Here is a 24,042-nt window from a genome sequence, read left to right on the forward strand (position 1 = left end):
TTTGCATAAAGAAAAAGGGCTAAGGGCAGAAAAGGTAAAGCACAGCGATACATAAGCAGATATGCTGCTGCTTTATGGAGGCTCTGCATTGTGAAACAGCTGTGTTTTCTGCAGTGCTCTCACATGCAGGCACTGTGGAATCCATGGAACAGTGTGCAGGCTACAGTCATACACTTAGGGCATGTTTGAGCCAAATTATCCTCTCAGCACTGCCTCATTTCAGATTGGAACTCCTGCTTGCCAGTGACATGGAGGGGCTTTTAAGTCTGGTGCACTGGGATTGTTGTACTTGCACATCAAGGTGGCATAGAAGCCCTTGTAGTGCCATGGAATGAACTAAACACCTGTTGAGCGTCACTGAAAACACATGGTACCTTGTTTATGTAGCACATAATAAATGATTCAGTTGGAAGGCTCCAGGCCTCTCCTATTCAGAAGAAAATGTCACCACCTCAGGGAATGCAGAGGACACGGCCTCCGTTTGTTAAAGCTGGCACTTTCTCCTTCGGGACAACCATACCATTTGTGAGGTGTCTAGTTAGCGCTCCCATATTTCTGTGATTACGTCAACTGCGTTTCTCCTAGCTAGCCAATTTTATTTACAAACTGGCATCAGCAGCTCCAGCAGTACATGGTTAGGGGGCTCGCTAGACATGAGGACCCACCTATCTGTTAGCAGATTCTGAAAAAAGGACTGAAATTGCTGGCAGTGAAGAGAGTTCTATGTTTATAGACCAGTACCTGCAGCTATGTCTGCATTGCAATCCGAGCTGTGCTTTGCAGTTTGTGGAGCCATAACCATCTAGCTAGCCCAGGCCTCAATAACAGTGAATCTGCAGCAGTGTGGGTGTCAGCACAGGCTGCCCAAGCTCCTCGGGATCTCTGGGCACACCCTGGCATTGCTAGCCCACGCTGAAGCTCACTCTGTTTTTAGTCAGATTAGTTAGATTAAGGATAGTGCAGGTACGGCTACATGAGCTGCAAATCACACCGCCAGTTACTGCACTACACTGGCTACGTCTACACTGCATTTTGCCTGAATGGTTTCCTGTTGCACTGTTGCTTCTACGCTGGTATCTTATTTAGAGAGATTTTTTTTTTTTTTTTTTTTTTTTTTTTTTTTTTTAACATCAAGTGAGTACAACTGGCAGAGGAGACCAGGCAAGCCAAGGACTTCTACTAACATATTAATCCTCTACCCCAGTATCAGAAGGTGCACAGTTATGAGTGAGTTGCCACCTTCTGATGATGGGGGCAGGGCAGAGGGCTTTTATGGTGAATACTAAGGGAGACAGAAGTGAAACTGTTTTCAGTAAGGTTGCTATCTGTTTCTGGGTTAACAACTAGAACAATAACATTTAAAATAGACACCCAAACTCAGAAGACAAAATACATTTAGGGAACACTGATCGCTAAGCTGTATGTCCAGTGCTCTTTTCAACAGGATGCATGATAAAGAACACAGAACCAGCCAAAGAATGAAAATCCTAGGTCCCAAAAGGTACGTCTACCCTCCAGCTAGGAGCAAGCCTCCCAGCCTGGGCAGATGGACTCAAGCTAAACGGCTAAAAATAGGAATGTCGACATTGTGGCTCAGGCTGGAGTTCAGCCTCTCAAGCCCACAGACCTCAGACTTGAGAGCCCAGGCTCCAGCCTGAGCTGAAATGTCTATGCTGCTAGTTTTGGCGCACTAGCTCGAGCCCCGCTAGCACGAGTCAGTCTACCTGAGCTGCAGAGTAGCCCTACCCAAAGAAACCTTGGCTTCCAGAGGGACTCTGCATCAAGTAAAGATCTGGTACATCATGGTTACACATCAAAGGAAATCTTGACAAACAATTCCTGTTGCAAGATTTATTCTTGTTCCAACACAATGTGCCTTACTCGCCAAGGCAATTTTTGCAGATGGCTTGGCTGTGGTGGGTTAGACCAAGTCACAAGGACAGTCTTGGTTTTGCCACCAAAACATGTGAAATAAGGAGCTGTAAAGTCTCCAGAGTGTTCTGAAGGGGGTTTAAGTGGGAAAAATGAGAACTCAACCACATATGTACAATTTTTGGAAGTTCTTCATAGAAAAAGAATGACAATGACTCGTAATGACCAATAACATCAAGTGTCAGCTCAAGTTTTATTTTATTTTATTTTTTTATGACCCATCCCAAGGACATGACTTCAGTCATCTTGGGAATGTTGAGAGCCTCACTGGCTTTCAATCCCTGTTTCTATTTTCAAAACTGAAAATAATCTTTTTCAGTTTACCATGTGGCTTGAAACAGCCAAGTCCTGTTTCAGGTCACAATGGGGTCCTCACATGTAGGGACAATACAGGGAACCATCAATCCATAATATATTAGCAGCATTTAAGTTCCATTCCTGTTAAGCACCAAAAACCATTAATATAGGGAAGCAGTAACCTTAAGAGATACCTTTAATCGTGTACAGTATCTATGCAGAGCCCTACCTTTTGGGCAGAAACATCACCTTCCAGCATGAGTTTAGATTAAATTACATCAATCAGAACTGTCCTGGTCAGATCTGAACATCACATCTTTTCAAAGGCTCTTCCTAAAAAGATCACCCTCCCATTATCATTGTCGGTGCTACTTTCATGACAAGTTGTTTCCATGTATTAAAGGAATGACATAGACAGAAATGTCATCTCCTGAGCCCAGTCTGTCATTGGATATTCTCCAACCCCTGTCCTTCAGCACTCCCCTGGCTCGCATCACCAGGTCCTGAGCTGCTAACGTGTATCTGTGGAGGAGGAGGAACACAGTTACATTGCAGAAATAGAGAATGCAGAGATCACAGTTGCTAGTATTACGAAGAATTTGTTTTCACAGCTCATGAGATTTACATTTGTGAAATACAAAGACAACCTGTCAGATCCGTTCATCAGCAATCAAAGAACAAGTGTTGACTACTAGTAAAAATTATTTAGCACCTGAGGATCTCTAAGCATTTTACAAATTTTAAAGCATTAGGCCAAGTTTTTCACAAGCGACTAGTGATTTTGGGTGCCCAACTCAAGACACCTTAAGGTCACCCAATTTGCAGAAAGTGCTGAACATCCCTCAGAAAATTAGGCCTTTGTAAGGGGTCTTATATGGAGCACCCCAAAAAAAGCACTAAACCCTTTTTGAAAACCTTGACTTTCAGTGTCAAACACCTCTTTAAAGAAGGTTAAATAGTAGTATTTTCACTTCACAGATTGATACACTATGGCAAAGAGGGTGAGTGACGCATAGTGAGTTGGTTACCAAGCCAAAAATAAAATCCAGGAACTCCCTGATCTTTACTTCAATTTATACCTTACACCAAAAGGATGAATTGTCAGTTTCCACTGAAACAGTATCCTATTTTGAAACCATTATAATTATTTTAAAACTGACAAAATACACAGAGGCTATATAGTCAGATTAATGAAATCAGCAGTCTCTTCAGATTCACAAATTCAGTGAAGACCGTTCCAAAGTGAGATGTCAGGTGCTTACTGTTTTGGAAATATTTGCTAGCCATTTCATTAAGTTACAAAACTGCAAAACAGAGCAGCACTCCATTGAGCTGAGCTGCATTGTATTTATTGCAGATATTTGTTGTCCCCCAGCTTCATGAAAGAGTTGAGAAACAATGGACACTGCTCTGGGGCCCAGAAGCACGAAGTTGGCACATAGCCAGCCATGCACCCGGCAGCTCTTGTTCTGCATGATTTTCTAGCAGAACTCAGTCAGGGCCAATAAGTATAACTGAAAAGTTAGAGAGACACAGTGGGGGAGGTAATATATTTTACTGGACCAACTTTGTTGGAGAGAGAGACAAGCTTTCAAGCCACGCAGAGCTCTTCTTCAGATCCCAAAGCAGGAAGAGCTCTGTGTAGCTTGTCTCTCTGTCCAACAGAAGTTGGGCCAATAAAATATATTACCCCACCTATCTTGCCTCTGTAATATCCTGGGACCGACATGGCTACAACAACACTGCACACAACTGAAATGTTGTCAGTCCAATGATCATATGCTCAGCTACGGAGGACTGCAGTTTTGCACTAAACTAAAATGTATTTGCAAGACACTTAGAGGAATGATCACAATAACAAATCCCTAAATGGCTAACCTGAGATTTTGAGTATCAGAGGTGTAGCTGTGTTAGTCTGGATCTGTAAAAGCAGCAAGGAGTCCTGTGGCACCATATAGACTAACAGACATATTGGAGCATGAGCTTTCGTGGGTGAATACCCACTTCGTCAGATGCATGTAGTGGAAATTTCCAGGGGCAGGTGTATATATATGCAAGCAAGCTAGAGATAACAAGGTTAGTTCAATCAGGGAGGATGAGGCCCTGTTCTAGCAGTTGAGGTGTGAAAACCAAGGGAGGAGAAACTGGTTCTGTAGTTGGCAAGCCAGTCACAGTCTTTCCAGATATTGTTTAATCCTGAGCTGATGGTGTCAAATTTGCAGATGAACTGAAGCTCAGCAGTTTCTCTTTGAAGTCTGGTCCTGAAGTTTTTTTGCTGCAGGATGGCCACCTTAAGGTCTGCTATTGTGTGGCCAGGGAGATTGAAGTGTTCTCCTACAGGTTTTTGTATATTGCCATTCCTAATATCTGATTGTGTCCATTTATCCTTTTCTGTAGAGACTGTCCAGTTTGGCCGATGTACATAGCAGAGGGGCATTGCTGGCATACGATGGCGTATATTACATTGGTGGATGTGCAGGTGTATGAACCGGTGACAGTGTGGCTGATCTGGTTAGGTCCTGTGATGGTGTCGCTGGTGTAGATATGTGGGCAGAGTTGGCAATGAGGTTTGTTGCACGGATTGGTTCAGAAACCACCCTGACATCATCATCAAAGAGGCTGATAAAGGAGGTGCTGTTGTCATCATGAAAAGGTCTGACTACCAAAAGGAGCCTGCTAGACAACTCTCCAATACCAAATTCTACAGGCCACTTCCCTCAGATCCCACTGAGGAATACACTAAGAAGCTGCACCATCTACTCAGGACACTCCTTACACTAACACCGGAACAAATCAACATACCCTTAGAGCCCTGACCAGGGTTATTCTATCTACTACCCAAGATCCACAAACCCGGAAATCCTGGACACCCCATCATCTCAGGCATTGGCACTCTCACTGAAGGACTGTCTGGATATGTGGACTCTCTACTCAGACCCTATGCCATCAGCACTCCCAGCTATCTCCGTGACACCACTGATTTCCTGAGGAATCTACAATGCATTAGTGACCTTCCAGAAAACACCATCCTAGCCACCATGGATGTAGAGGCTCTTTACACGAACATCCCACACACAGATGGAATACAAGCTGTCAGGAACAGTATCCCTGATAATGCCACACCACAACTGGCTGCTGAGCTCTGTGCCTTTATCCTCACACACAACTATTTCAAATTTGATGACAATATATATCTCCAGATCAGTGGCACCGCTGTGGTCACCCGCATGGCCCGACAATATGCCAATATTTTTATGGCCGATCTGGAACAACGCTTCCTCAGCTCCCGTCCACTCACACCCCTTCTCTACCTATGCTACATTGATGACATCTTCATCATCTGGACCCTGGGAAGGAGACTCTGGAAAAATTCCACCACAATTTCAACAGCTTCCACCCCACCATCAACCTCAGCCTGGACCAATCTACACAGAAGGTCCACTTCCTAGACACCATGGTGCAAATAAGTGATGGTCATATTAACGCCACCCTATACGGAAAACCTACCAACCGCTATGCCTACCTTCATTCCTCCAGCTTCCATCCCGGGCACATCGCACGATCCATTGTCTACAGCCAAGCACTGTGGTACAACTGCATCTGCTCTAACCCCTCAGACAGACACCAACACCTACAAAATCTCCACCAAGCATTCTCAAAACTACAATACCCGCACAAGGAAATAAGGAAACAGATCAACAGAGCCAGACGTGTACCCAGAAGCCTCCTACTGCAAGACACACCCAAGAAAGAAACCAACAGGACTCCACTGGCCATCACATCCAGTCCCCAGCTAAAACCTCTCCGACGCATCATCAGGGATCTACAACCCATCCTGGACAATGATCCCACACTTTCATAGGCCTTGGGTGGCAGGCCAGTCCTCGCCCACAGACAACCTGCCAACCTGAAACATATTCTCAACAGTAACTGCACACCGCACCATAGTAACTCTAGCTCAGGAACTAAACTATGCAACAAACCTCGATGCCAACTCTGCCCACATATCTACACCAGCGACACCATCACAGGACCTAACCAGATCAGCCACACCGTCACCGGTTCATACACCTGCACGTCCACCAATGTAATATACGCCATCATATGCCAGCAATGCCCCTCTGCTATGTACATCGGCCAAACTGGACAGCCTCTACGGAAAAGGATAAATGGACACAAATCAGATATTAGGAATGGCAATATACAAAAACCTGTAGGAGAACACTTCAATCTCCCTGGCCACACAATAGCAGACCTTAAGGTGGCCATCCTGCAGCAAAAAAACTTCAGGACCAGACTTCAAAGAGAAATTGCTGAGCTTCAGTTCATCTGCAAATTTGACACCATCAGCTCAGGATTAAACAAAGACTGCGAATGGCTAGCCAACTACAAAACCAGTTTCTCCTCCCTTGGTTTTCACACCTCAGCTGCTAGAACAGGGCCTCATCCTCCCTGATTGAACTAACCTTGTTATCTCTACCTTGCTAGCATATATATACACCTGCCCCTGGAAATTTCCAGTACATGCATCTGACGAAGTGGGTATTCACCCACAAAAGCTCATGCTGCAAAACGTCTGTTAGTCTATAAGGTGCCATAGGACTTTTTGAGATTTTGACAGGACTGATTCTACCTTCCAGAGGATTATAACATAACTGATCACAATGGCACTGGAGCATCAATGCAGGACACTTCTGTTTCCAAGAGAAAGCAGCTCACTTACAATTTCTCAGATACTTAGCCCTCAGTCTGAAAGATCAGCTCCTTAGTAGTGTTATTTTTACAGCACGAGTCCTTGCTCAACTCTACCTCTGGTGCTAGTGCAATATTTACCATGAAGAATATCCCACATAATCCTAGTTGCATTAGCTGGATTCACCCTTCCATGACAATGTACATTTTCACCCATCACAAGGCTATCTCAAAGCTGATAATATTTGTCATCCCTGTTTCCCCAACGCCTGTCTGCTTCTGCCTGGAAAGGGGCAGCAGGATCAGCGTGCGTGTTTTGGGGGTGGGAAGGTATCCAGGGGTTATATAATAAAATCAGCAGCAAATATTGACCCAAATATACAAGGAATAGGAACCAAGGACTCTGGCATCACGGCAAACCCCACAGACGTCCGGTACATCGCCCCACCAACTGGGAGGAATCACTTTCTAGAAACAACACAAAGTACAAGGGACAAGGCCCCAAACCAGTTCTAAGGGCAGCACTCCAGGGAAACCTTTTGGGGAAGTGACCTGCACCAGAACTCATCTAAGGACAAAGAGCAGACACTTCAAATGATCATAAATGGCAGGGCGCTCATTATGCAAGAGATGGTTGCTACAGGGTTTGAGGTCAGAATAAGGTGAGTGCATTATTTAATGGCACAAAGCTTACATCAGAAAAGATTGCATGTAACTAGTGAAGATGAATACTCAAGAAACAGCAGTGGTCACTATTACTGTTTTTCATTTTAACACTTGTTGGTATCTCAACCCTGCAGGAAATATGAAGACACACTACACAACGACTCAGCAGTTGGAAGGGATTTTTAAAATACAATGTAAACTTCACTGCATGGTAAACGGAGATTGAAAATCGGAGTGTAAAGGAAGGATCAATGTCATATGCAAATAATGGACTAAAAGCAGAGAACGGTGTGTTTTGGCGATGCAGTGAGAAACTGGTAAGCTTTTCTAGGCCTCACTAGTTTTAAAAAGAGATTTCCTCTCTGTGATAAGAAAGGGGTCTCAGGGTCATTTTACACAGGTGAAGAGGCAATGAAATAGGCACAAACTCTCTCTTAGACACACATACACGCTGCAGTTGCCAAGGTCTGTTCTATAGTAAAGACCTTGAAGAACAGAGACAGGAGATAACAAGAAGCACTGTCCCTATTGCCCTAATACAAAGAAATACACATTCATATGCCTCTGCTTCCATATACCAACATGCAATGCGAGGCTAAAGAACAAATACATTCCACATGGCACACCCAGAGTTTGTATCAGACATGCGGTGAATAAAAACAATCAATGAGAGTTGCAGCTAAGAGCATATTTTCAAGGATTTCTCAATTTTTGTCAGAATTTAAGAGAAGAAAATGCCAGCAAGCCAGTGAAAGGGAAAGTTTGTCTTTCACCTGTTCCTAATTTACAAGGGCTTCCCATAATTCAACACCACAAAGGAGTCACTATTGCTTTTAAGCTGCTGTGTAAAAGCTGAAGGGCTTTCCTGTTCAAACTGCTGTTCTGAAATGACAAGATTACAAAAGCCTTCAATAAGCCAGAGATTCTCACACAGACAGAATATGAAATACACAAGAAAACGAAGATGTTGAAGCTAAGAAAACAGAGTAGGTAAAGACAGTAGAGAGGGAACATATTCCTCCTCCAGTGCAGAGTTGAATTAGAGCACTGCTGTTCAGCTGGGCGTCAGAGGAAATGGGGTGAATTTCTGGCACTTGGAGATGAATAGCAGCAGCAGTCCATTATCGAATGCTTTATCCACTAATGTTGTGAACTGGGGATTCAACTGTCAAGACAGCATTAGAGAACTGCTGAAGTAGTCTTAAAGTACTTCTTCCCAATGACAAGCTGCACCGGATTGCAACTTGTGATTTGAGAGTATTTTTTGCCCTCCTGCTAAAGCTGTCAGTATTGATCAGCGGAGTACTGCAAAGAGAAATGGCTGCAGTGGGGGAAATACACTCTTGGCAGACTGTATGGCCTGTGTGGGCTGCTTTCCAGCCTCCAAAGCACAAAGGAGGTAGAGTGACTCCTCAGAACCTCCTACCTATCCCCACAGCCTGAGAGCAGGGACAAGACATGGGGAAAGGAGAGAACGGAAGATTTTTGAAGTAGCAATCAGGGAGCACAGCTGCAATGCCTGAGCTGTATCAGTCTCATACGAGGAAACAGCATGATACTGATGCTCCTTCATTGTCGTCTTCATTTACGCTTTTTCACCGCTTTCTATGTATGGATTGCACTTCCTGAGTTGATCTGCAAGGCCACCTTCCACTCATCATTCATGTTCCCCTTTAAGACCCATTCCTACCACAATACCTACAAGAAATTAGCCAGCTAGGATGTCCATTTTGTGTAAATATTAACCCCCCACCTTTCTTACTCCATCATTCCACTGGTTAGCCCGCACTGGGAAACCACAAAATGATCAACCCTCCCTACTGTCTTGTTACTTCATGTCTCATTGTGTAAGCTCCTTGGGGCAGAGATCATGTCATCTGTTTTGGGGAGATGCAGAGCATCAGCTATAACACGTAATAATCCTGAAGCATAGTCTTATGTCTCACACTGTCCTCTACTGTTTCTCTTTTCCTTCCCTTTTACCTCATAAGGGCTTTCCCATCATCACTTCACTGTGTTTAAAATTAGGAACACTGTTGTGTAATTTCCCTTGCAAGGCAAGTCGGAGGACAGCAGAATATCAGCAGGTTTGTATTTACATATAGGAGATGACCTCTGTTAGAGCCCAGTGGCCTATATTACAGTGGGGTCAGGATGAAGACACTGTGCTAATGCTCTAATGGACACTTGAAATAAAAAATGAAGCCTTCAGATTCAGTCACACAACTTGGAAGACATTCCAGATGATGACCACAAAGACAGGTACCACATGACAATGCAAAACTTCTGCAGTTTATCTCATGAATCAACTGCGCTTTCCATGTGATTGCACCACCATAGTTTTTAAAAGAGGAGATAGAACCAAAACCCCATATCAAACTATGCCTGAAACAGGAAAGCTTGGATCTGAAATTCACAGGAGGTTCCATTTTTGTAATGGGATGAACTAGAACCTGAATCGGAATATTGCTTCATTTTAGGAAGAGTGCATATAGGTATTTTGCAGTTTGGGCCCATCTTTAGGATTCAGCAAAGAATTATGCATTTATATAGATAACAGAGACATCCAGAGTTCCAATACTAAGAATTAACAAACTAACAGAAGCCCCAAGAGTTTTGGAAGAGATGTAAACTGTCATGTGTCAGAGCATAAGCTAACTTCTAATTAATGGGTGTTAGTAAGAAACCATTACTGTGGACAGATGATTCCATAACTGCTTACTCTAGTGTTTCTTGCACCTTCCTCTAAAGTTACTCTTGGAAACTAGGCTAGATGGATCACTAATCTGACCCAACATGGAGGTTCTTATTATGACGACAATGTGGAAGGTATTACAGGATCCATGCAATTTCTCCCACGGGTCATTTCCACATTCCCAGTCATTTATAAATTCACCGTAGGCTGTGTTACTAAACTAATCAAATAACTTGGAATTTTGCTGGACAACATTATTTTAAACATATTTGCAAAGTGATCAATATGTAAGATCTTTCCTTAACGGACTACTCCGAAGAATAGGACACTGTTTCATAGTCAGGACTGCTATATAATCATGAATCCATTAGCTATACTTCATTTGGACTACTGTGAGGCAATTTGGTAAAATCTTTCACACAGTACTTTAAACCCTTTAAATATTCTTTATAACCAAGCAACAAGAGCAATTCTGCAAGGTAATTTTCATAAATATCACTGTAAGCCATTTGAAAGACTGTTCTAATTACCTCTTGCAAGCTGGCATGAAAAATGCCTTGCCACTATTATTTATAAGTCCCTAAATGATCTGGCACAAAATTACTTAAAAGAACAAATTAACATTCACTTCAGATGTCCAGTCATAGAACACCAGGTAAAACACTAATAAATGTGTTTGTTCTGAGACTTAAGGAAAGAAGGGCCTGATTCTGGTGTGACTTACACTGGAATAGATCGGGAATAACCTCACTAAATTTAATGGCATTAAACCAATGTTAGATGGATCAGAAAGAGAGCCAGAAAATCTGCTTTTCCTCTTAGGATTCCTAATCTTTTGTATACTGTATAATAACCTCTACTAATTAGTTCAGCTAACTCATTGGTGACATTTAACATAGAATCTTCATTCTTAGTGCAAGAAATGTGTGGCAAAGCTACCTCATAATCTGCCTGTATCCCACCTCAAAACTCTCCTTTGTCATGATACCTACAAAAAACTTGACTGTGATTAGGCTGCTGGCATGCACAGACCAGTGCCTACCATGCAGACCAACTGTGTTTCATGGTTTACTCGTACTTCCCCCAACCGTCTAATCCATCATCTGGTGCATCTTGTCTTGTATTTAGAGCGTAAACCCCTTGATACTGGGACTGTCCCCTTTTTTGTTCTGATTTTGTACAGCACGTATCACAATGGGGTGCAGATCTATGAGTAGGACTCCAAGGCACTGCGGTAATAAAAATAAAGTTAACTTCTGAACGATTGAAAGATTAGACCTATTGTAACTGTCTAGCTGCTGAATAGGTAGGCACCATTATTTGTATTGTGGTAGCAGACCCCACAGAGATCAAGACCCTATTGGTCTGGCTGCTGTACACTAATGTAGCAGGAAATGGTCTCTGCCCAGAATCTAAATAGATAAGGCCAGAAGAGTGGGAGGAAGGGAGTATTATCACCCCCATTACGCATATGGGTAAGAGAGGCACAGAGAAATGAAGTGACCTGCCCAAGTTCACAAAGGAAGTCTGTGGCAGAGCCAGGAATTAAATATGATCTCTGTGCAGTGATTCACCCTCAGGACCATGCTTCCTCTCCACTGTTAGTCTATAATAGCTATTAATGATTCCAGGTATGTGTATGTCCTTGGATAGTGTTGCTGCTGTCAACTCGGATAAACTGAGATTCCCTGGATAAAGTTTTAAGTAATATATTGTTTGGCGACTCCCTCCCCCACATCATCAACCAGGTGAGGTACCTCAAAGTTCTGTTAGATATTTTCTGACCATTCTTCCTTCGTCATCGCCTAACACCCTAAGGATCCCTCTGTTCCTAATTGATTCCTGACTAGTTTCTCCTCCTCTTTCCACTACTTCCCTCACCGGAGCTTAGAGAAGTTCTGGGCCTGCTACTAACTGAAGACAGGATTTCATTAGTTTGTAACAAAAGTTTTGGGAAAGCTTGTTTAAATACAGATGGCAGCCATGACAAAACTGGGAAAATCAACAATCAAGCAACTTGTTTCTAAGCTGAACTCCACACAAAACCCAGCTCTCCATCCTCCCCCAGGCATATTCCTGCACTGTTGCAAGTAGAATCATGTCTTGAAAAGAGGAGAAAAATTACAGGAAAATTCTCTAGGATGGGGGATGGTCAACACTGCTCTCTGTCTGTCCACCGTGGAGCACTACTTCAGACTCAGATGATCCGTACGTTCTCAACAGCAAGGGACTTTCCCTGGGGTTCTCTATGCCTTTTGACTGACTGAGTCACCCAGCTCACTTTAAGCTTTGCAAACAACCTCTTCTTCTAACTGCTTGCTAAGGTAGTCCTTGCTACCCACCTGGAGACAACTGTGCCTCAGGTTTTCCAAGAGAAAGTCATTGTGCCTAATAGGGGATGAATGGGGTGATTGTAGGAGCTGGGAGCTACAAGTGTTTCTCATAGAGTTTAAGGCCAGAGGAGACCACCAGATCATCTACTCTGACCTTCTGCATATCACAAGCAACTAAGCACCACTCAGCCACCTCCACACCAAGGCCAACACCCAGAATTAGACCAAAATATTATTGCCCCAGGAAGACTAAACTATGGTGTGCCACAGGCAGAGAACAGGAGGGACTGAGGTGCACCAGTGGCCAAGGCCCCTGCAATGGCATGGAACTGATTAAGTGAGAAAAACCTAGATGATCCTGGGAAGTGACCCATGCTGCAGAAGAAGCCAAAGCACATCCCCTCAAAGTCCCTGCCAATCTGACATGGGGAAATTCCTTTCCAACCCCATGTATGACCATTAGTTTAACATTGTGTGAACATTCTTCAGTAACCAGTGCCTATTTTTTAGGCCCTGTTCCTAGGCACTAGTCACCCACCCAGCCTCTCTTCCTCCCAACCTAGGATGGTGGGTTGGCTGTTCACATGATCAGCTGTTGCCTCCATCATGGCATTCAGATTCCTCCCATTGTTGGAGTCAGCACTCAGTAGTACTATGTGCACATACTAGCCATGAGCAAGAAGCAACCAAGATAAGAAGGGCAGCGCCAGGTTTTGTGGACAGTTCTTGTGAGACTCCCCCTTTTGAGGGGCAGGTGGGTGTGGTAAGTGTGCACCAGGGAGAGAGGAAGCAACAGCTGGGTCAATGAAGTCCCAGATAGGTGGGGAGGTTCAGAGATCCAGGAAGCAACCCCTCAAAAAACTTATTTATAGAAGAGACAAACGGTCACTACAGTATTAGGGGAGCCTTTTAGCACTTGGTTTGGCTGATATTTACCTCTTTGGGAACAGGGCAGGAGAAAGGGGGATGGATTTTCCCAATCCTGCTGGCACATCCCTAGACTTTGTTGTTGTTGTTTTTTTAAATGAAAGCACCATTTTGTGTTGGCTGTTCAGCATATATATATGCTGCTGCTGCTTCTCTTCTCTTGGGCAGGCTGTATGATGCCATAACCCTGGCGTCTCCTGCAAAACCTAGTATTTATTTATCTATCTATCTATCTATCTATCTTAGCAGAGGGACTAATAAGCTGTAGGGAAGTCAAGCAGCCCAGGCTCTCTCATTTCTACCCCATCTCTCTGACAGAAGAGATTGTGAAGGTCAGAATGTCACAGCTGCAGCTTCGCACTAATCATCCATTCACTTGACAATCCAGCACTTGCAAGGAAATGCTATTTTACATTCCATGTTTGTAAGTGTCAGTATAAGAAAATACTGTTTGCAATTTTCTCTGGAATGGCTGTCACTTAAAAACCCAAGCGGCTGTCAGAATGCCTTTGCCCACGGTTATCTTCCCCGTTTTCCCTTTGTGTGGTAGTACAGGGCTAAGCCTGAAAAGATCATGATTCAGAAACAAATCCATGAAGCATTTTCAGACTTGCTATCCTCTTTCCCACACCAACTGCCATCGACAGACTAATGTAATTAGAGTTCTATGGATTTTTCCACACATTTTCATTTGGGTGCCAAAATATCCCAGATTTTGTGTCTGACACTGGGCTGCCCTCCCAGTTGACAAAAGGGAAATAAGAACAAAATGTTTAAAAAGCTCTTTTCTCGGGTGTTTTCGAGTGGGAGTTTTCATATAAGGAAAAATGCCACTCGGAAGAGGGGATGGCTCAGGAGAGAGGGGTGGCTGTGCACAGAAACCATGGGGCCTGAATTTGGGAAGCAACAATGAGGCTCCCTTCACTCTGATATTTTAATTCACAATAAAACAGACTGACCCGCTCGCTCAAGGGAGAACATGTGACATTTAGCTCGTTGGGAACGTTGCTAGATAACAGGATGCTGGGAAGAGCAATGTTGACCAGGAAGAGGAGATAAAGCCAGGAGAATAGCAAATATTATTGATGAAACAGGCTGCAGTCAAACTTTTCAGCTCCTGTTCTCGCTCAACTTATTCAGCCGTTGGCACTCTGGTTATGTGCTATTGAAGACTGGTTTTAAGAACATAATATGACCAGTAAAGTGAATGCACAATGAGCAACGGTACAGGAGCCCCACATTCAAAAACCACATGTAGCTGCAAGGCTCCTGCACCACATGACTGCACTGCGGAAAAGATGCTCAGAACCTGTAGGGGCAAGGTGGGCAAACTACCTTTCCTTCCAGCACTCCCTAGCAACAAAGCCTACTGGGTTGGTGCTGTGGCACTGCGGCTGCTAAATTTCTCAGGGGAAAGAGAAAGTTATTCTTTGGTGGGAAATAGCTTCCCAGAAGAAAATGATCAGCCGGACAAACAAATATGCCATGTCCTTTACTGGGAGAAGCTGAGGTCTCCACACAGCTTTAGTGTGGTGGGAAAAATAGAACCATGCCAAGATATTGTACTGCCCAGCCTATCCCCATACAGTCAGCAGGTTTTTAACACATATTTGATAATTCCCCACTTTGAGAGCCTCCAAGCTGCAAACCTATCCATAAAGATACAGAAGAACTTACAAGAGAAGGTTCATTCACTTCATATTACTCTCTTGAAACAAATGAGTTACAAACCCCAGGCTTGCTGCAGCAGAGGAACTCTAATGGTCAGGTAAGAGCACAAACCTGTGGGGATCATCAGGGTCACAGTTTGGTAGGAAGTTTGTGACAGCTTCTGCCACCTCTTCATTTAATAATACATCCCAGAGTCCATCGGTGGCTAAGATCAGCACATCCTCTGGTCCGTGCTCATACTGCAGAAGATTGTAGACTCTCACCTACAACCACAAAACAAGAGATTCACTCACATGAAGGAGGAAATATTCCAGTTCTTGTGAAAATCTGTTGATGCTGGTCTTCAATTAGCAACTTAGACTTATGTAGTGCTGACAGCGGTGATCAAAGCAATCAAACCTATTCCTCTCCCTTCTCCTCTTGTGGCCATGCTCTGCATTTTGGCTATTCTCCATCATCGGGATAGCTGGTCAAATAAGAATTTAATAATTTATTTGATGAATTTTTAATAACTGTTTTCACTATTTGCCCAGAACCCATTAACTATACCCAATAAATTGCACATGTTCTGAAGTGCTTAGTGCATTGTATAAGGATTTGCTATCTAAAGTCTTTTCTATAGCCCTGATCCAGCAAAGAACTTAAGAATATGCTTAACTTTAAGCATGTAAGTGGCTCCATTGAAGTGAATGGATCGTATTCTTAAGTCATTTGACGGACTGGGGCCAATTTAAGGAATCATATAAAATATCAGTGGAAAAGGTTCTTTCATACTAGGCTATTTCCCTAAAATGCCCATTAGTTTTGTTACTTAAGGCTGCAGTCATATAGCCAAGAACTGATCTGACTTCTCAGTCTGGTCTCTGATGCTGAAGAATCTGACATCCTATGTTTAAAATGGCCTCCCGTAATCCCCTGCTTGACTGAGCTGTCTAAACCATGAAATCAAGGGGTTAACTGAGTCAGCACACGAACAAAGGTCAATGCAAGTTTTTCAAATGAGTCTTTTGTTGGATGCAAGTCTTCTTCCAGCCTGCCCTGCATTCCAACTGTCAAACCTCCTCCTCCTTTAATTCCCCAAACCAAAACTTGGAATCCTCGGGAACCACTCACAGAGCACTTTAATTACCCCAGCAATGACTGTAATTTGAAAGACGTGTGACAACCTTGGCAAAGTAGGATGATGATCTGTAATAGAATTTGGGAACAGTGCACCTGGTCACACATGCTGCTTTATCCTTGTGCTTCATTAGCAGCATCGGTGTTCCACAAATTTGTTCGGACATGTACTTGGCACAGCTAGAAGACGGAGTTATTTTCTTTTCTTTTGGCGCACTCTCTCGTTAGGAGCCAAGGAGCAGGAAATGCACATAAAATGCTTGGACCTTTCAATGTAATTGTTATTTTTATGGGATTGCAACCAGGATAAGAGAAACGATCATGTCGATTTCAGTGCTAATTCTCACCATTTTTTCCTTTTGCTCTAAATGGAGAGCAGGTCATTTGTAACGTATCGATTCCTTTACTATTTAAAGGTCTATCTGAGTGAGGACTCTTGAGATGAGCCCCCCCTTCCCCTCAAAAAAAGTCAACCTAAAACACTTCCATCTGTCTTTACCTCCTGATTCAAATCTATCAGGAATACAACTCACAGCAGCAAATTTAGTCTATGGAGACTGAGTGTTTGTTACAGGTACACTTCTGTGCCAATCCTCAGAGTGTTTGCAGCCCCCACTCTATAGAACCTTGGCTCTTTAATGCAAAACATAGCAGCTCATGCTTTTGTTTGTTGAGGTCAACAGCTCAACTCCCAGTGTATTGGCCGAGATGATGGTCACAAAACACAAAAACACGTTTGGAAGTCAGATCTCTTGGATGTCAGCTACTTCTATACAGACAGTAAGATACTTAAATGTTAATTATCAACTTAGCAGTGAATCACTCAGAACAAAACATGTAAATCAGAAGACTTTTCTAAAATCCATCTCTGCCCCATCTCCCTCACCTAGATAAAGAAAGTTCAAATTAAAGTGCGAGCACTGGGGAAAAATGTTATCGGCCAGATCTTGCTCGCACTGAAGTCAATAGCAGATCTCTCATTGATGTGTATGGAGGAAGACTGGAGCCTATGGCTGCTGCTTCAGGGCAATAGAATCCTGTCAAAACTATAGCTGATGCAGCAGATGAAGGACCCAAGATATATATTTCCACAGACTCTAGTGTACATTACTGAGAAGAGAGACTATTTTGAAATTCAGGTTTTGGGGAAAACTCAGGCAAGGACGATATGACTAATTTGGGAACTAGTGGCTATTTCTTATGAGGAAAGACTAAGCTTGACATGTTCAGTCCTGAAAAGAGATGGCAAGGAGATGGATATCGACAGACACCTAATGATTCACAGTAGTTAAGTGGGATGGACAATGGTGTGAACAAACAACTGGCTATTTGACTGGTATGCAGTTCAAGGAAAATAACAATGCAAAGTTATGGAAGGAGATTGGGTTAGTTATCAGATGTGGCTCTCACCCAAAGAATGATCATCACATCTAGTTGCTTATTTACTGCAATGAAGTAGTCACCTTTACAAACTTTCCAAACCTTTGTAGATAGGTAAGATATTACAGTATTCATATTATTTCCTATATCAAGCAGAGGACATGTCCCAATGATGTCATCTGGCTGCAAAGTAAAGTATTTAAGGGTGGCCACAATATTTCTTTTTCCTTCAGTTGTCTACAATATATCTATGGGTAGCTAGTGAGCATTAATAGAAATGAGTTAATTTAGAGCTGTTCATAGAATGACAGAAATTCAGAGGCAGGCTATCTTGCCTAGATGCATTCTGTCATAAACAGATAAGAAAAGTTAATAGCACAGAAGTACTTTATATCTCTTTGACTGCAAAGGGTTAAGAAGTTCAGTAAGCTTGGCTGTCACCTGACCAGAGGACCAATCAGGAGACAGGATACTTTCAAATCTTGAGGGAGGGAAGTTTTTATGCTGTGCTGTTAGTTTTGATTGTTGTTCACTCTGGGAGCTCAACCACTCCCCATAATAGGAAGTCCCATTTCAGCGAGTAGCTGTGGATATTCTGAGTCCTTCCCCAAAAAAGACACCCAGAGGAAAGCAGTACATACTGACTTTCGTGGATTTTGCTACCCGATGGCCGGAAGCAGTAGCTCTAGGCAACACCAGGGCTAAAACTGTGTGCCAGGCCCTAACAGACATTTTTGCCAGGGTAGGTTGGCCCTCCGATATCCTTACGGATTCAGGAACAAATTTCCTGGCAGGGACCATGAAAGAACTGTGGGAAACGCATGGGGTGAACCACTTCGTGGCCACCCCGTACCACCATCAAACCAATGGCCTAGTGGAAAGGTTTAATGGAACTTTGGGGGCCATGATACGTAAATTCGTGAATGAACACTCCAATGACTGGGACCTAGTGTTGCAGCAGTTGCTCTTTGCTTACAGGGCTGTACCACATCCCAGTTTAGGGTTCTCACCATTTGAGTTTGTGTATGGCCACGAAATTAAAGGGCCATTACAGTTGGTGAAGCAGCAATGGGAGGGGTTTACACCTTCTCCAGGAACTAACATTTTGGATTTTGTAAGCAACCTGCAAAACACCCTCCGACATTCTTTAGCCCTTGCTAAAGAAAACCTAAAGGATGCTCAAAAAGAGCAAAAGGCCTGGTATGATAGACATACCAGAGAGCGTTCCTTCAAGGTAGGAGACCAGGTTATGGTCTTGAAGGTGCAACAGGCTCATAAAATGGAAGCATCATGGGAAGGGCCATTCACGGTCCAAGAGCGCCTAGGAGCTGTTAACTACCTCATAGCATTTCCCAATTCCTCCCTAAAGCCCCGAGTGTACCCCGTTAATTCTCTCAAGCCCTTTTATTCCAGAGACTTACAGGTTTGTCAGTTCACATCCCAGGGAGGAAATGACGCTGAGTGGCCTGACGGTGTCTACGATAAAGGGAGAAGTAACGGTGGCGTGGGAGAGGTGACCCTCTCCACAACCGGGAAAGGTCTGCAGTGGCAACAGATCAAGAAGTTGATGCACTCTCCCGTGAAAGTTTCCCAGAATCAACTGGTTAAAAATTGTCCTTGCAATGTGAAGAATTTTGTAGTTGTACATAATTAGTAGCATATGTAAGGGTGCATGTGTTTATTAATCTGTTTATTCTAGAGTTCTAGGGAGAAATCACTGCCAGTGTGCTTCTACACTGTCAGCGATTTGGGGGGCATGTCATAAACAGATAAGAAAAGTTAATAGCACAGAAGTACTTTATATCTCTTTGACTGTAAAGGGTTAACAAGTTCAGTAAGCCTGGCTGTCACCTGACCAGAGGACCAATCAGGAGACAGGATACTTTCAAATCTTGAGGGAGGGAAGTTTTTATGCTGTGCCGTTAGTTTTGATTGTTGTTCACTCTGGGAGCTCAGAGGGAGCAGACGTGCAACCAGGTTTCTCTCCAATCTCTCCAACACAGGCTCTTATAAGTTCAGACTAGTGAGTACTAGGTAGATAAAGCGAGTTAGGCTTATGGTTGTTTTCTTTATTTGCAAATGTGTATTTGGTTGGAAGGAGTACAAATGTGCATTTGGCTGAAAGGAATTCAAATTGGTATTTTGCTGAAAAGATTTTAATTTGTACTTGTATACTTAGGCTGGGAGGGTGTTCCCAGTGTCTATAGCTGAAAGACCCTGTACCTATTCCATTTTTTTTTTTAAATTTACAAAGATCATTTTTACTGTTTTTTCTTTCTTTAATTACAAGCTTTTCTTGTTTAAGAACCTGATTGTTTTTTTATTCTGGTGAGACCCCAGGGGACTGGGTCTGGATTCACCAGGGAATTGGTGGGGAGAAAGGAGGGAAGGGGGAGAGAGAGGCTGATTTCTCTCTCTGCCAGGATTACTTTCTCTCAGGAAGAGTCTGGGAGGGGGAAAGAGAAGGAGGGAGGAAGGTGAATTGTCCTCTCTGTTTTGTGATTCAAGGAGTTTGAATCACACAGTGATCTTCCAGGGTAACCCAGGGAGGGGAAGCCTGAGAGAGGCAACGGTGAGGAAAAGGGTTTACTTTCCTTGTGTTAAGATCCAGAGGGTCTGGGTCTTGAGGGTCCCCGGGCAAGGTTTTGTGGGGACCAGAGTGTAGCAGGCACTGGAATTCCTGGTTGGTGGCAGCGCTACAGGTTCTAAGCTGGTAATTGAGCTTAGAGGAATTCATGCTGGTACCCCATCTTTTGGACGCTAAGGTTCAGAGTGGGGAATTGTACCATGACACATTCCCACTTAGCGGAGCTGTTCCAAAACATTCTCATTTTTAATACTATCGTCTTGTGTTAGTTATTTGCGATTTTACAGTGGAGTAGCACAACACTAGCATTCTCATGTGGCATATGTACGGCATTATAGGCATTTTATGTGACTGAGCGCTATTTATCAACTCCAGCTCACAAGCCATTTTCCCCAAACCCTTGAGCTACCCCCTGCATGCTGTCCTCTCTCAATAAGAATTCAGGAAATTCAGCAGATAGGAGATTTAAATGATGTTACGGCTGTGACACAAATCACTCAAATTTGCATGCGCTTCAAATGGATACAGAACTCTCTAGCTCACAGAGACGTGGGTGGCTGGCTGGCCAGCCAGATCACCAGGCAACCTGGGCAAAAGCCATTTTCCCAATCCAGACGGACTCTTTGTATGACTTCCTAAACTCCCCCTGCTCCCTCTGTGCATTTAGGAAACCCTCTGTCGACCTCCAATGGTCATCATGAAGGATGGACAATTTGGGATCTACCTCATGGTTTGTCTTAATTAGCCCATACCGCAACTTCATATCTAAAAGTAGGAATGTTTAAAGCTAGCTACAAAGAAGCAGCGTCACTTCTGCACAAACATCCAGCAAGGAGAGGGCGGGTCAAGATGAATTATACCATGACTGGGGTCTTCAGACCTCTGCTAAGGTTTAGCAGTGGATGCTTTGTGCTACAGCTCACAGTTATGCACTCTCTCTATCTGGATACGGATTGTGCATGCTGTTATTCAGCAACGCTCTTAATGTGTGTGGAGGAAATACTCCATCACCAAATCCTGGATCGGTGATACAAAGGGTGGGTCAGGTTTGTGTTTACATCTCAACAGGATCTACCATACATACATAATCCCAACTATACATATAAAATGATGGGATCTAAATTAGCTGTTACAATTCAAGAAAGAGATCATGGTGTCATCGTGGATAGTAATCAGAAAATATCCACTCAGTGGCAGCGGCAGTCAAAAAAGCAAACAGAACGTTGGTAATCATTAAGAAAGGGATAGTAATAAGACAGAAAATATTCTCTTTATATTGCCTCTTTATAAATCCACGGTTTGCCCACATCTTGAAGACTGCATACAGATGTGGTCTCAGAAAAGATATACTGAATTGGAAAAGGTTCAGAAAAGGGCAACAAAAATGATTAGGGGCATGGAACAGCTTCCATTTGAGGAGAGATTAATAAGACTGGGACTTTTCAGCTTGGAAAAGAGACAACTGAAGGGGGATATAGAATCATAGATTATTAGCATTGGAAGGGACCTCAGGAGATCATCAAGTCCAACCCCCTGCTCAAAGCAGGACCAATCCCCAAATGGCCCCCTCAAGGATTGAACTCACAACCCTGGGTTTAGCAGGCCAATGCTCAAATCACTGAGCTATCCCTATGATAAAATCATGACTGGTGTGGAGAAAGTAATAAGGAAATGTTATTTATTCCTTCTCATAAAACAAGTACTAGGGGTCATCAAATGAAATTAATAGGAAGCAGGTTTAAAACAAACAAAAGGAAGTATTTCTTCTCACAGCGCACTGTCAACCTCTGGAACTCTGTGCCAGAGGATGCTGTGAAGGCCAAGACTATAACAGGGTTCAAAAAAGAACTAGCTAAATTCATAGAGGCTAGTTCCATCAATGGCTATTAGCCAGGATGGGTAGGGATGGGGTCTCTAACCTCTGTTTGCTAGAAGCTGGGAATGGGCGACAGGGGCTGGATCACCTGATGATTACCTGTTCTGTTAATTCCCTCTGGAGCACCTGGCATTGGCCACTGTTGGAAGACAGGATACTGGGCTAGATGGATCATTGGTCTAACCCAGTATGGCCGTTCTTATGCATTCACCTGCAAAAGGCCATACTTGACTTGTGAAAGGGCTACATCTGATGTGGTATCCTATTCACGTTCTTAAGCCAGCCAGCCAACTCTGGCTTGAAAACTACCCGTAGCAAACTGACACGTGAGCCTGCAGCCACCTGAGATGCTCCTGAACCAGCCTGACCCAGTGGAATTCAAGCCAAGAGGGGAAACACTCTATATTCAGCTTCAGCTGCCTTGACTATCGATCAGCACGCCTACTTCAGTAAATTAAATCCTTTCTTAATTGTATTGTTCCTTGTATGTGCAGCAGCATCAAATGCAGTTTCATTGGCAAACACGGAAATCTCTTTCAATATCATCTTCCAAGTAATTTATATGTAAACAATGAAAAGCTGGTCCCAACAATGTTCCCGACAGCACTCACCAATTAACCTCCTTTTAGCTTTTTACTGCTACCTTTTGTTTCCTGCCCTTTAGCCAATTCCCAGTGTACTGTGCCAACTTTCCACTTACTCCATGGCTCTGTCTTTTATATTAACCTACGAGGCAGAACATTTTCTCAAATGCTTTTTGAGAAATCCAAGCGCTGTGTAAGACTATCTACTGCATTTTTCATTTCTTCCCTGGCAGTAGTAGCCTAAAAGAATTCCAAGCTAATCAAATTTGACCTGCTATTCCTGAAATCACCTCGATTCTCCTGAATCAAACAGTCCCTCTCCAAATATTTACCTGATTTGTTCCTTTAAATGGAAGTCCTAAAGCTTTCTCCCAAACACTGATGTCAGTCTAACATTGTGTGGTTTCCTTTTACATACTGTGAAGTGTTCAGCAAGCTCTTTTATCACAGCCTTTATGTGAAAAGGTTCTTCAGTTCTCCATCTCCACATCAGTCAGACGAGAGATCAGATGAAGTAACAAAGGCCAAATGGCGCCATCGGATGCATGCCTCTTCCAACGAATGGGTGAGTAATCATTTGAAGAATCTTAAAACCAAATCTTACTTACCAGATATAGGGACAAGATTCCTACTGAATTCTAATGCCAGAATTTCATATTAAGATTTGTCAAATGATTATTTCACTATGAAAAATAGATATGTAATACAACTGAGATATCCTCAGCTCTGGTATGTCTGCGTTGTGCTTCTTCAGTTCATTATAAGTGGTTCAGTTTTCTAGAGCTGTGAAAGTCTTCCAAATTTTGTCTCATACCAGCTGAATCACTGAATGCTGATTGTCAGACTTGGATACTGGTCTGCTCCTCTCATGGGTTGGTACGTCTATTATAATAAAATTTAATTCATCCAAAAGTTACTTAAACCTACACTTCTGGATTTAGACTGAGTCGTTTGCTTCAGATATTTATATGGTTATGGCTTCTGTTGCAAGCTTATATCATAGCTTTTGTTTTACGATTTGAAACAAAATTTGCCATATTCTCCCCTGGCCTGGGAAAGGGGGCAGTGGCTATGGCACAGGACCTGAAGTCAAAAGATGTAGTTCTATCCTGTCACTGACTCACTGTGTCACTAACTTCTCTATGCCTCAGAGTCTCAGTTTGTAAAATGGAAATTATTTCCCCTCACCTTTATATAATTATTTGAGGTCCACTGACGAGCAAGTGCTATAGAAGTTGCAAGTATTACTACTACTAAATTTACTTCCCAATGCAAGTTCCCCA

General features: G+C 43.1%; 1 protein-coding gene across 1 annotated transcript in view; it reads right to left on the reverse strand.

Moving 5' to 3' along the window:
• Positions 1–333: 333 nt before the first annotated feature.
• Positions 334–24,042, reverse strand: part of PPM1H (protein phosphatase, Mg2+/Mn2+ dependent 1H) — a 215,571-nt gene continuing 191,862 nt past the window's right edge. Inside the window, exons 9-10 of the mRNA XM_050923794.1 lie at positions 15,325–15,476; positions 334–2,751 (exon numbers count right to left, since the gene is read on the reverse strand). Coding sequence (XP_050779751.1) covers positions 2,604–2,751; positions 15,325–15,476 — 300 coding nt within the window. The 3' untranslated portion in view covers positions 334–2,603. The remainder of the gene's footprint in view (positions 2,752–15,324; positions 15,477–24,042) is intronic.

The sequence above is a fragment of the Gopherus flavomarginatus genome, chromosome 1 (genome assembly GCF_025201925.1).
Source record: "Gopherus flavomarginatus isolate rGopFla2 chromosome 1, rGopFla2.mat.asm, whole genome shotgun sequence".
NCBI classification, from domain to species: domain Eukaryota; kingdom Metazoa; phylum Chordata; order Testudines; family Testudinidae; genus Gopherus; species Gopherus flavomarginatus.